This window comes from Polyergus mexicanus, unplaced genomic scaffold (assembly GCF_030449975.1).
Source record: "Polyergus mexicanus isolate NDT 795.1 unplaced genomic scaffold, iyPolMexi1.0 SCAF_22, whole genome shotgun sequence".
Classification (NCBI taxonomy): Eukaryota; Metazoa; Arthropoda; class Insecta; order Hymenoptera; family Formicidae; genus Polyergus; species Polyergus mexicanus.
The window spans coordinates 2,043,900-2,058,403 of NW_027223342.1; the positions used below are offsets into that span (position 1 = coordinate 2,043,900).

The 14,504-nt window shown below is 37.3% G+C and overlaps 3 protein-coding genes across 3 annotated transcripts in view; 1 reads left to right on the forward strand and 2 right to left on the reverse strand.

The window, feature by feature from the left end:
• The window catches only part of Mnn1 (menin 1), an 11,060-nt gene extending 3,687 nt beyond the window's left edge, over nt 1–7,373 (reverse strand). Inside the window, 1 exon segment of the mRNA XM_070312685.1 lies at nt 7,370–7,373. Coding sequence (XP_070168786.1) covers nt 7,370–7,373 — 4 coding nt within the window.
• A 774-nt stretch (nt 7,374–8,147) lies between these two features.
• On the forward strand, nt 8,148–10,220 carry Nd-42 (NADH dehydrogenase (ubiquinone) subunit ND-42). The gene is made up of 4 exons (XM_070312611.1): nt 8,148–8,383; nt 8,595–9,233; nt 9,336–9,722; nt 9,967–10,220. Exons 1-4 carry the CDS (start codon nt 8,315–8,317, stop codon nt 10,132–10,134), a joined length of 1,263 nt encoding a protein of 420 aa, XP_070168712.1. The 5' UTR covers nt 8,148–8,314; the 3' UTR covers nt 10,135–10,220.
• A 746-nt stretch (nt 10,221–10,966) lies between these two features.
• LOC138942402 (beta-1,3-galactosyltransferase 6-like) lies at nt 10,967–13,570 on the reverse strand. The gene is made up of 2 exons (XM_070312612.1): nt 12,438–13,570; nt 10,967–12,234 (listed from the first exon to the last, which is right to left on the reverse strand). The coding sequence occupies exons 1-2, from the start codon at nt 13,163–13,165 to the stop codon at nt 11,949–11,951; spliced, it is 1,014 nt and encodes a 337-aa protein (XP_070168713.1). The 5' UTR covers nt 13,166–13,570; the 3' UTR covers nt 10,967–11,948.
• Nucleotides 13,571–14,504: the final 934 nt, after the last annotated feature.

The window sequence follows — 14,504 nt, forward strand, 5'->3', positions numbered from 1 at the left end:
CCTAACCTAACCTAGACCTAACCTAACCTAACCTAACCTAACCTAACCTAACCTAACCTAACCTAACCTAACCTAACCTAACCTAACCTAACCTAACCTAACCTAACCTAACCTAACCTAACCTAACCTAACCTAACCTAACCTAACCTAACCTAACCTAACCTAACCTAACCTAACCTAACCTAACCTAACCTAACCTAACCTAACCTAACCTAACCTAACCTAACCTAACCTAACCTAACCTAACCTAACCTAACCTAACCTAACCTAACCTAACCTAACCTAACCTAACCTAACCTAACCTAACCTAACCTAACCTAACCTAACCTAACCTAACCTAACCTAACCTAACCTAACCTAACCTAACCTAACCTAACCTAACCTAACCTAACCTAACCTAACCTAACCTAACCTAACCTAACCTAACCTAACCTAACCTAACCTAACCTAACCTAACCTAACCTAACCTAACCTAACCTAACCTAACCTAACCTAACCTAACCTAACCTAACCTAACCTAACCTAACCTAACCTAACCTAACCTAACCTAACCTAACCTAACCTAACCTAACCTAACCTAACCTAACCTAACCTAACCTAACCTAACCTAACCTAACCTAACCTAACCTAACCTAACCTAACCTAACCTAACCTAACCTAACCTAACCTAACCTAACCTAACCTAACCTAACCTAACCTAACCTAACCTAACCTAACCTAACCTAACCTAACCTAACCTAACCTAACCTAACCTAACCTAACCTAACCTAACCTAACCTAACCTAACCTAACCTAACCTAACCTAACCTAACCTAACCTAACCTAACCTAACCTAACCTAACCTAACCTAACCTAACCTAACCTAACCTAACCTAACCTAACCTAACCTAACCTAACCTAACCTAACCTAACCTAACCTAACCTAACCTAACCTAACCTAACCTAACCTAACCTAACCTAACCTAACCTAACCTAACCTAACCTAACCTAACCTAACCTAACCTAACCTAACCTAACCTAACCTAACCTAACCTAACCTAACCTAACCTAACCTAACCTAACCTAACCTAACCTAACCTAACCTAACCTAACCTAACCTAACCTAACCTAACCTAACCTAACCTAACCTAACCTAACCTAACCTAACCTAACCTAACCTAACCTAACCTAACCTAACCTAACCTAACCTAACCTAACCTAACCTAACCTAACCTAACCTAACCTAACCTAACCTAACCTAACCTAACCTAACCTAACCTAACCTAACCTAACCTAACCTAACCTAACCTAACCTAACCTAACCTAACCTAACCTAACCTAACCTAACCTAACCTAACCTAACCTAACCTAACCTAACCTAACCTAACCTAACCTAACCTAACCTAACCTAACCTAACCTAACCTAACCTAACCTAACCTAACCTAACCTAACCTAACCTAACCTAACCTAACCTAACCTAACCTAACCTAACCTAACCTAACCTAACCTAACCTAACCTAACCTAACCTAACCTAACCTAACCTAACCTAACCTAACCTAACCTAACCTAACCTAACCTAACCTAACCTAACCTAACCTAACCTAACCTAACCTAACCTAACCTAACCTAACCTAACCTAACCTAACCTAACCTAACCTAACCTAACCTAACCTAACCTAACCTAACCTAACCTAACCTAACCTAACCTAACCTAACCTAACCTAACCTAACCTAACCTAACCTAACCTAACCTAACCTAACCTAACCTAACCTAACCTAACCTAACCTAACCTAACCTAACCTAACCTAACCTAACCTAACCTAACCTAACCTAACCTAACCTAACCTAACCTAACCTAACCTAACCTAACCTAACCTAACCTAACCTAACCTAACCTAACCTAACCTAACCTAACCTAACCTAACCTAACCTAACCTAACCTAACCTAACCTAACCTAACCTAACCTAACCTAACCTAACCTAACCTAACCTAACCTAACCTAACCTAACCTAACCTAACCTAACCTAACCTAACCTAACCTAACCTAACCTAACCTAACCTAACCTAACCTAACCTAACCTAACCTAACCTAACCTAACCTAACCTAACCTAACCTAACCTAACCTAACCTAACCTAACCTAACCTAACCTAACCTAACCTAACCTAACCTAACCTAACCTAACCTAACCTAACCTAACCTAACCTAACCTAACCTAACCTAACCTAACCTAACCTAACCTAACCTAACCTAACCTAACCTAACCTAACCTAACCTAACCTAACCTAACCTAACCTAACCTAACCTAACCTAACCTAACCTAACCTAACCTAACCTAACCTAACCTAACCTAACCTAACCTAACCTAACCTAACCTAACCTAACCTAACCTAACCTAACCTAACCTAACCTAACCTAACCTAACCTAACCTAACCTAACCTAACCTAACCTAACCTAACCTAACCTAACCTAACCTAACCTAACCTAACCTAACCTAACCTAACCTAACCTAACCTAACCTAACCTAACCTAACCTAACCTAACCTAACCTAACCTAACCTAACCTAACCTAACCTAACCTAACCTAACCTAACCTAACCTAACCTAACCTAACCTAACCTAACCTAACCTAACCTAACCTAACCTAACCTAACCTAACCTAACCTAACCTAACCTAACCTAACCTAACCTAACCTAACCTAACCTAACCTAACCTAACCTAACCTAACCTAACCTAACCTAACCTAACCTAACCTAACCTAACCTAACCTAACCTAACCTAACCTAACCTAACCTAACCTAACCTAACCTAACCTAACCTAACCTAACCTAACCTAACCTAACCTAACCTAACCTAACCTAACCTAACCTAACCTAACCTAACCTAACCTAACCTAACCTAACCTAACCTAACCTAACCTAACCTAACCTAACCTAACCTAACCTAACCTAACCTAACCTAACCTAACCTAACCTAACCTAACCTAACCTAACCTAACCTAACCTAACCTAACCTAACCTAACCTAACCTAACCTAACCTAACCTAACCTAACCTAACCTAACCTAACCTAACCTAACCTAACCTAACCTAACCTAACCTAACCTAACCTAACCTAACCTAACCTAACCTAACCTAACCTAACCTAACCTAACCTAACCTAACCTAACCTAACCTAACCTAACCTAACCTAACCTAACCTAACCTAACCTAACCTAACCTAACCTAACCTAACCTAACCTAACCTAACCTAACCTAACCTAACCTAACCTAACCTAACCTAACCTAACCTAACCTAACCTAACCTAACCTAACCTAACCTAACCTAACCTAACCTAACCTAACCTAACCTAACCTAACCTAACCTAACCTAACCTAACCTAACCTAACCTAACCTAACCTAACCTAACCTAACCTAACCTAACCTAACCTAACCTAACCTAACCTAACCTAACCTAACCTAACCTAACCTAACCTAACCTAACCTAACCTAACCTAACCTAACCTAACCTAACCTAACCTAACCTAACCTAACCTAACCTAACCTAACCTAACCTAACCTAACCTAACCTAACCTAACCTAACCTAACCTAACCTAACCTAACCTAACCTAACCTAACCTAACCTAACCTAACCTAACCTAACCTAACCTAACCTAACCTAACCTAACCTAACCTAACCTAACCTAACCTAACCTAACCTAACCTAACCTAACCTAACCTAACCTAACCTAACCTAACCTAACCTAACCTAACCTAACCTAACCTAACCTAACCTAACCTAACCTAACCTAACCTAACCTAACCTAACCTAACCTAACCTAACCTAACCTAACCTAACCTAACCTAACCTAACCTAACCTAACCTAACCTAACCTAACCTAACCTAACCTAACCTAACCTAACCTAACCTAACCTAACCTAACCTAACCTAACCTAACCTAACCTAACCTAACCTAACCTAACCTAACCTAACCTAACCTAACCTAACCTAACCTAACCTAACCTAACCTAACCTAACCTAACCTAACCTAACCTAACCTAACCTAACCTAACCTAACCTAACCTAACCTAACCTAACCTAACCTAACCTAACCTAACCTAACCTAACCTAACCTAACCTAACCTAACCTAACCTAACCTAACCTAACCTAACCTAACCTAACCTAACCTAACCTAACCTAACCTAACCTAACCTAACCTAACCTAACCTAACCTAACCTAACCTAACCTAACCTAACCTAACCTAACCTAACCTAACCTAACCTAACCTAACCTAACCTAACCTAACCTAACCTAACCTAACCTAACCTAACCTAACCTAACCTAACCTAACCTAACCTAACCTAACCTAACCTAACCTAACCTAACCTAACCTAACCTAACCTAACCTAACCTAACCTAACCTAACCTAACCTAACCTAACCTAACCTAACCTAACCTAACCTAACCTAACCTAACCTAACCTAACCTAACCTAACCTAACCTAACCTAACCTAACCTAACCTAACCTAACCTAACCTAACCTAACCTAACCTAACCTAACCTAACCTAACCTAACCTAACCTAACCTAACCTAACCTAACCTAACCTAACCTAACCTAACCTAACCTAACCTAACCTAACCTAACCTAACCTAACCTAACCTAACCTAACCTAACCTAACCTAACCTAACCTAACCTAACCTAACCTAACCTAACCTAACCTAACCTAACCTAACCTAACCTAACCTAACCTAACCTAACCTAACCTAACCTAACCTAACCTAACCTAACCTAACCTAACCTAACCTAACCTAACCTAACCTAACCTAACCTAACCTAACCTAACCTAACCTAACCTAACCTAACCTAACCTAACCTAACCTAACCTAACCTAACCTAACCTAACCTAACCTAACCTAACCTAACCTAACCTAACCTAACCTAACCTAACCTAACCTAACCTAACCTAACCTAACCTAACCTAACCTAACCTAACCTAACCTAACCTAACCTAACCTAACCTAACCTAACCTAACCTAACCTAACCTAACCTAACCTAACCTAACCTAACCTAACCTAACCTAACCTAACCTAACCTAACCTAACCTAACCTAACCTAACCTAACCTAACCTAACCTAACCTAACCTAACCTAACCTAACCTAACCTAACCTAACCTAACCTAACCTAACCTAACCTAACCTAACCTAACCTAACCTAACCTAACCTAACCTAACCTAACCTAACCTAACCTAACCTAACCTAACCTAACCTAACCTAACCTAACCTAACCTAACCTAACCTAACCTAACCTAACCTAACCTAACCTAACCTAACCTAACCTAACCTAACCTAACCTAACCTAACCTAACCTAACCTAACCTAACCTAACCTAACCTAACCTAACCTAACCTAACCTAACCTAACCTAACCTAACCTAACCTAACCTAACCTAACCTAACCTAACCTAACCTAACCTAACCTAACCTAACCTAACCTAACCTAACCTAACCTAACCTAACCTAACCTAACCTAACCTAACCTAACCTAACCTAACCTAACCTAACCTAACCTAACCTAACCTAACCTAACCTAACCTAACCTAACCTAACCTAACCTAACCTAACCTAACCTAACCTAACCTAACCTAACCTAACCTAACCTAACCTAACCTAACCTAACCTAACCTAACCTAACCTAACCTAACCTAACCTAACCTAACCTAACCTAACCTAACCTAACCTAACCTAACCTAACCTAACCTAACCTAACCTAACCTAACCTAACCTAACCTAACCTAACCTAACCTAACCTAACCTAACCTAACCTAACCTAACCTAACCTAACCTAACCTAACCTAACCTAACCTAACCTAACCTAACCTAACCTAACCTAACCTAACCTAACCTAACCTAACCTAACCTAACCTAACCTAACCTAACCTAACCTAACCTAACCTAACCTAACCTAACCTAACCTAACCTAACCTAACCTAACCTAACCTAACCTAACCTAACCTAACCTAACCTAACCTAACCTAACCTAACCTAACCTAACCTAACCTAACCTAACCTAACCTAACCTAACCTAACCTAACCTAACCTAACCTAACCTAACCTAACCTAACCTAACCTAACCTAACCTAACCTAACCTAACCTAACCTAACCTAACCTAACCTAACCTAACCTAACCTAACCTAACCTAACCTAACCTAACCTAACCTAACCTAACCTAACCTAACCTAACCTAACCTAACCTAACCTAACCTAACCTAACCTAACCTAACCTAACCTAACCTAACCTAACCTAACCTAACCTAACCTAACCTAACCTAACCTAACCTAACCTAACCTAACCTAACCTAACCTAACCTAACCTAACCTAACCTAACCTAACCTAACCTAACCTAACCTAACCTAACCTAACCTAACCTAACCTAACCTAACCTAACCTAACCTAACCTAACCTAACCTAACCTAACCTAACCTAACCTAACCTAACCTAACCTAACCTAACCTAACCTAACCTAACCTAACCTAACCTAACCTAACCTAACCTAACCTAACCTAACCTAACCTAACCTAACCTAACCTAACCTAACCTAACCTAACCTAACCTAACCTAACCTAACCTAACCTAACCTAACCTAACCTAACCTAACCTAACCTAACCTAACCTAACCTAACCTAACCTAACCTAACCTAACCTAACCTAACCTAACCTAACCTAACCTAACCTAACCTAACCTAACCTAACCTAACCTAACCTAACCTAACCTAACCTAACCTAACCTAACCTAACCTAACCTAACCTAACCTAACCTAACCTAACCTAACCTAACCTAACCTAACCTAACCTAACCTAACCTAACCTAACCTAACCTAACCTAACCTAACCTAACCTAACCTAACCTAACCTAACCTAACCTAACCTAACCTAACCTAACCTAACCTAACCTAACCTAACCTAACCTAACCTAACCTAACCTAACCTAACCTAACCTAACCTAACCTAACCTAACCTAACCTAACCTAACCTAACCTAACCTAACCTAACCTAACCTAACCTAACCTAACCTAACCTAACCTAACCTAACCTAACCTAACCTAACCTAACCTAACCTAACCTAACCTAAACCCAGACCTGACCTAAACCCAGACCTGACCTAAACCCAGACCTGACCTAAACCCAGACCTGACCTAAACCCAGACCTGACCTAAACCCAGACCTGACCTAAACCCAGACCTGACCTAAACCCAGACCTGACCTAAACCCAGACCTGACCTAAACCCAGACCTGACCTAAACCCAGACCTGACCTAAACCCAGACCTGACCTAAACCCAGACCTGACCTAAACCCAGACCTGACAACGTTCACGCACACCCGTACGTAGCGTACACACCCATGCACGTAACTTACGTACACACGCGTAACATGCATGCGTGCGCACACATGTACATTTCATCAATTGGTAGTAATCGTTGGTTGATCAACACTGATACTGATAGATCATATGTAACCAGCGATGTCAGTTTTGTGACGCTGTGGCAGCGTCTCGATACTCGAAACTGTCGTCGCTAAAGCGGGGAACACACACTTTCGCATAAGCGCGTAATCGTAAGCGTAAGCAATTTGATTGGTCGATTTCTTTATGCGTAAGAAGAAAAATTGACCGATTTAATTCCTTATGCTTATGATTCTGCGCTTATGCGAAAGTGTGTGTGCTCCCCACTTAAGGCCAGTTCTACGATAAGTCGTATGTATGTCGTTGATCGTATGGAAATTGACCAATCGCAGTCGATAATTCAAAATGGACTGCGATTGGTCAATTTGCTTACGGCTAACGACGTACGACTTATTGTAGAACCGGCCTAATTGAACTTCGATTAAGGTTACGGTTACGGTCGAGAAGACGCTAGAGATGCTTCCAAGAATTGCGTTTATCCATCGGAATAAAGAATAATCTTTACTCTTTGTGTCCTGATTGGTCTATCCAACGCTTCGAAGCGTTTCTAGTGTCTTCTCGACCGCAGCTTAAGGCCGATATTACGTTTGTCGTACGACCAACTTTTTAAGCGTATTGATTGGCTGCGAAATACAAACCTTCTCGAGTCTCTAGAAATTAGCTAATCGATGCCCTTAAGAAGTTGGTCGTACGACCAATGTAATATCGGCCTAACTTCGGAGCTTCCGACAGTTGCGACTTGCGACCTATGGAAGATGCGAGAGACGAGAACGAGTTAGATTAGCGAATCTCGAGAGATTTCGAGCAATGTTTCCTTCTACTTCGTAACGAATAATATTTGTTTTTCTTCCTTAGAAATACATTTTTTTTTCCAGCCACAAAATGGCATCGATCGCTCGCGTTGCTATCGCGAGACTCGGATACAATAATCTTACTAGACAATTATGTAAGGTTAGTATTAATATAGTCTTAACGGATCTTATTTTTAAAACATTCTACGGAATAATTGACATCGATAATTGAATTAGTCATCGGTATAAATGATATTCGTCGTAAAAAAAGGAGGTCTCTTATTATAGACGATATAGGCTGTAAAATGTTATGATATAATCGATATAAATATATACATATTTTCTATCAACCTGCCATGTGTATTATGTAGGTAACCAACAGCGATGTAATGCGATTAGCGTTCATCTCGCACAAGTCCAAACGAGTCGATCGACGACGAATTCCACCATTTGACTACTTGAATAAACAATATGGTTTCTGGGCTCAGCTCTTCGATCCTATGGTCGATCGATGCGATGAAAATACCAAAGTAATCGTCGTTGAAGGTCCCATCGCCGCGGGAAAGTCCAAAGTGGCCGCGAAATTAGCCGAGGAATTGGAAATGGTTTATTTACCACCACCGACCTTTGATGAATATTATATAACTGAATATGGATATGATTTGCGTACGTTGGATGACAGACTGTCTCCACCGTCGCAATCGTGTGATGTGCAAAAATTCCTGACAAATCCGTATCATCCCAATGTGCCCATGTTTCAATTTCACTATTTCCAAATGAAGTTTGATCAGTATATTACTGCTCTACTGCATTTGCTGTCAACTGGTCAAGGAGTGGTGCTCGATCGCTCTTTCTACAGTGATTATGTATTTGCGAAAGCGATGACGAATGCTGGTTATATGCGACCACAGGCATTGAAATTTTACACCGATATCGTAGATGTTGCAAAATTAATGATGTTGAGGCCTCACTTAATCGTTTACTTGGATGTATCTGTTGATGCGGTCAAGGTAATTTTATTTTGTTGCGAGTAATCAGATTTTTAATTCTCTTTTGTATAGTCCGTATTTAAAATATTTCATGTTAATTTCTACTATGTTCCATATTTGCAGGAGAAAATAAAAAAACGGGGTATACCGTACGAAGTCGATTCAAAGGTTCTCACATCCGAATATCTTCTAGATATCGAAAATATATATAAACGCGATTATCTGAACAATGCTGTAACGCATTCTCATGTACTAATCTATGATTGGACGAACGAAGGAGATGTTTCTACTATTGTCGAGGATATGGAATTCTTAAACTTTGATTACGATAAGAAAGATAAGAAAATGTCAGATTGGACATTTGAAACTGTTCAGGAACTTCGAACTAAGAGAGAAATTTATGCCAATAGATATTTCCTGCATATGGATTATATGAGAAACGAAAGCACAGTGCCAGAATTGCACTATACGGCGGAGCAAGATGAAGAAAGATATATGATTATGTCAACGGTACGTATATATAATACAGGAGTTTTGTCTACGCGATAAAAGTTCATCGACTCTATATACCATATAAATTACCATTTAGTCGTAACGCGGTAATAAATTATATATACAATAGCTTATAAGATAATAAAATGAATATTAAAAGAAATGTATTCCGTTTATATTATGAAAATTAAATTACAAAAAAAATTAACATTTAATATTTCCTACTTAAATTCATCGTATGTAATCGTTACTCTTGTTACAGGTACCTGGAAATGAATATGCTCTCGGGTTCAATGTTTCTATGGGAGATAAAAATATTCTGTGGAAAGCCAATCGAACTCCTTTTATTACGACTATGAGACCCCATGCGCGCGAATTAGAAGTGATAGAAGAAGAAATGACGAAACTTAAAGCCGCTTCGATACAGTAAGAGAGTGGTATACTTAGGAAAAGTAGAAATTGTAAACATTAAATAAGGTAAAAATAAATTTAAACTGTAGTCAATAAATTAAGAAATATTGGCTCCCTTCATCCTTAATTTTTATCAAATTACCTCTATTTCATTACTACATTTTTGTAGCAATAATAATTATTAATATCTTCATAATTTTGAAATATACAAAAAATCTATTCCCGTAACTTTCTTTGACATAGTTAAAAAAAAAAATCTACTTCAAATTTGTTAAAGATGATAGCAGTGAAATACTATATTATATTTATAAGTTGTATGTTTTAATAATAATAATAACAGTAATAATAATCTCAATAATACACACATTTGGATAAATCTGTTTCAAATTGTATGTTGTATGTATAAATTATCTTCTTTTTTTATGAGTATATCGTATAATATTAACATTTACAAATATATTAATTTATATATTTACTGGTTCACATGGAAACTTTTCAACATACATAGTACAAAGATTATATGTTACTTAAATATATTATACATATAACATATTATTTTTTTTCTTTTTTTTTTCTCAAGACACAGACTTTTTCTCAAAGTTTTACTACATTAAAGATCAAATGACAAGTAATCGTTTTATGATTTATTAATCAATTTGGTGAAACTTGTGTAATGTAAAATAAATGTTATAATATAATATTCACTTTTCAAGATAATTAATGACATATATGAGAGAGATAATATATACTAAAAAGAATAAAAACACTGATCTGTACATACATCAGTATTAGGCAATATCTTTGAATGTATGTACAATATTTTTCACATTAGGATGTAACATGGATGTGATATATACATATATATGTGTGTATATATAATATATATATATAAGTAAAATCAGTTATACATAAGGTTATACATAAAGATAAAATTATATCTGATAAATTGCAGAAAAATTATGTTTCTTTGTCAAATACAAAAAATTTTTTGATTATATATATATTTTTATATTGATGATTTGACAAACTGGAACTTAATTGCTCAAGCATTATTCGTCCAGTTCTATCTATTGATCCACGAGATTTTTATGATAAAATTTCTGTAGTTGCGTTTTTTTTTCTTTTAGAAATAAAAAGGGCACATTAACATTCGGAATGTTACGTTTAAGGCGACCTTTGACATTGTAGAAATTCCATTACAATCATTTGTCTTCGCATAAAGTTCATCTTGGAAGTAATTCTCGTATGTAACCACAATTATATTTAGGACCGTTTCTCGCAAGTAGACAAATTCTACGAGCATATATATAACATTTATATAAAAAATTCTATTTAATTGGGAGGAAACCGGGAGTGGTTTACTTTTTGCCTGTTATTGAATTAGAAATTCAACAAATTACATTCCATCAAAGAAATTAAATTGATTACCCTCCATTATATCTCTTCATTTGTTAGCTAAACCTTTCCTTCTTCCTCCCACATATTATCCTTTCCGCGACTCATAAATATCGTTTACGTTTCTATATCGCGAAGATTATAAAGTCACATTTTTTTATCGAAATATCGTAGCAGTGATCGCTGAAGATAAAGAAACATACGTCCTAAGGTGCTAAACTACAGCAGGAGTTGGTTTTCCGTGCATTATATGATGATTTTATGGCATTTAATATTTATGTATAAATATCCTAGCAAACATATAAGTCAGAATATAAATAAAATATTCTTATATGGCATATCATTATAAATATGTAAAATAAATATCAGAGTATATTTTTTGAGCAAGTGTCTCAAAAAACCAGACTAGAATATTGCAGAAATTTTCTTTCCTTTGCATTAAGGGATACCGGATTGTCTGTTGCAACACTGACTGGGTGGCGCAGTCCAATTGTACTGATAACTCATGCGATTCCTCACTTCTTTGGAACACAGCACACCAGAAGTTTGGTAATACTCGTGCATGTTCCTCATACTTTGAATAGTTTGCTTGTGCGTGATTATGTATTGATTGGAACAGCCGCGCGATCTGTACTCTGTATCGAAGCGTACGTCGTGTTTCCTTTCAATATTCACCAATGGTGCCAGCCAGAGACCAACAGAGATGTCTTCGGAATTTTGCAGTCTAAAACATTCATATGTAACTCTTCAAATTGAAGAACATTTCTTGCGCTGCATTTCTTCAGAAAAGCAAATGAAGGAAAAGGAATAAATGGCAGAGAACTTAACTAAAAAGTAAATACATAGATTCATAAATTTTCTATATTATATTTAACAAGATGAATATTAAATATATAACGCATATATTTTATTTGCAACCATACTTACTTTAGGATATCCGAGTTACTGGCGATAAACTTGACAAGATTGTAAGACAAGACGTATCCGCCACCCAGGGCATAAGGAAGATAATAATCGCATAGAATCCAATCTGTCTCCTTCCAAGGACCATTCCTCTTCACCAACGCTCGTCCATTAAAGAAGCCCCAATAGAGCTCCCTTCTAGTACCTTTGTTCTGCCACCTGTCCAGTTCCTTCAGGATCGTATGCACCAAGACATAAGAATCATCATCGCATTTCAACAAGAAGTCAAAGTTATAACGTTCATAGATGCCTTTAAAAGCATAAAGAACTTTCTTTGTCAATATGCTGTAAGAATCTTGCAATTTAGGCAGCAACAACAAATCGTCGAACTTCTCCTTCTCCGATTGCAAGGTGTTTCTTTGCTCTGGCAGGATGTTCTGGGTACCAACGACGAAGAAATGTCTCATCATGGCATCGTGGTTACGATCAGTCAACCAGGTCTTTCTGATGATATCCCGACGTTCGAGGTTGTCCGGACTGCTGAGAATCAGAATAATGAGCCTGTACTTGGGCTTACTGTCCAGAATCATCTGTTCGTCCGGCGAGCATTCTCGAGCTGGATAACGCGCGCATAGGAAGACTAATATAAGCACGACCGGCACGAAAAATATCATTACGTTTGTTCGAGCGAAAAACTTTCTGCGAGTCATCGATTGGAACTTGGACACAGGATTTAGTCGTAAATGCGTCATGAGTCTGAGTTCGTGCCAACGATAAAGCACTCACAGATTCCTCTTTGTAAATTCGCAGTGCCGTGATTAGAACGCGCTCGCATGACATAGTTGTCTTAATTTATAACATAAAAGGGAAATGTAAAAGATAAGGCCTGCTTATTTCATTTGCATTTTCTGCAATTTGTCTCTTTCCATTTTTGAAGTGTCAATACACATTCATTTCGCTTTAGAAGCGTAATTGCAAAAGTATTTAACTGTCTGTTTTCAAGTACACTAAGTTAATTACTAGGTCTGGAATTCTCGTTACGAATATGAATAAGTTCATTCGTGACGAATCTGTACACATCCATGCTAATGATCAGCTCTAAACTGTAATCAGCTGATCGACACAATCTTTGAGGCCGTTCAGATAGAGTTATAAGATTAGGTTGGGTTAGAATATTGATATATGATGCATGACGTTATGGTAAGCGCGTAATCTAAAGGCGATTATATTTAAATTAGAGAATACAACGTTCAAAATATACACATATACACACGATATAAAATATATCTCAATTAAATCCTAAGATCGTTATTCTTAGGGAGGATTAATTTTGTTTTCATCTATTTTTTTTTTTTTTAACTAGAGACAAGCGTTTTTTCATATAGACAAGGTGCAAGGAAATTTTATATAATTGCATTTACAAAAATTTTGATAATTAGAGACATAACGCTTTTCTATACAAAATATATTTAAATTGACAGAAAAAAATAAAACAACTTTATTTCAAGAATTTCATCGAGATATTAAGTATTTGAAGAATTGCTCTTCTTTGTAATGAGTAATATTTTATTGCTAAAAATTGAATTGATGGTAAAAGTAAAAACAAGCTTGCTCAGGGAGTATAAAATAAATTCCATTGTGCTGACTCTCTCGGAAATTTTTATCGGCGTTAAGTACCATTACCTATTTTTAGTTGCGCTGCAGTTCATATGCAACACTTACATAATCATTATAATAACTTGTAATGAAATAAAATATAATATCTCTAATTGTCAGAACGACATTTTGATATTACAAATAAATTATCGTTTCCTCGATACACATATTTAATCGCTAAGTATAACACATTCTATTTGGCACTGCTGTAATTGTTGCAAGCAAAAAGTTCCAATTGCAACTTGAATCGTCTCATTGCAGTTCAGTAACATTCAGGATAAAAACACAGTATTTCAATATAACCAATGCATTTTTCGGATAAGGCACATAGTGACGATACAAGCTATATATGTCGAACCGATCAAAATTCTCTGCCGGCGAAACGTAGTGCATGAGAATTCTAAGTGCTACAGAATATAGTGCCATAAGTGTATT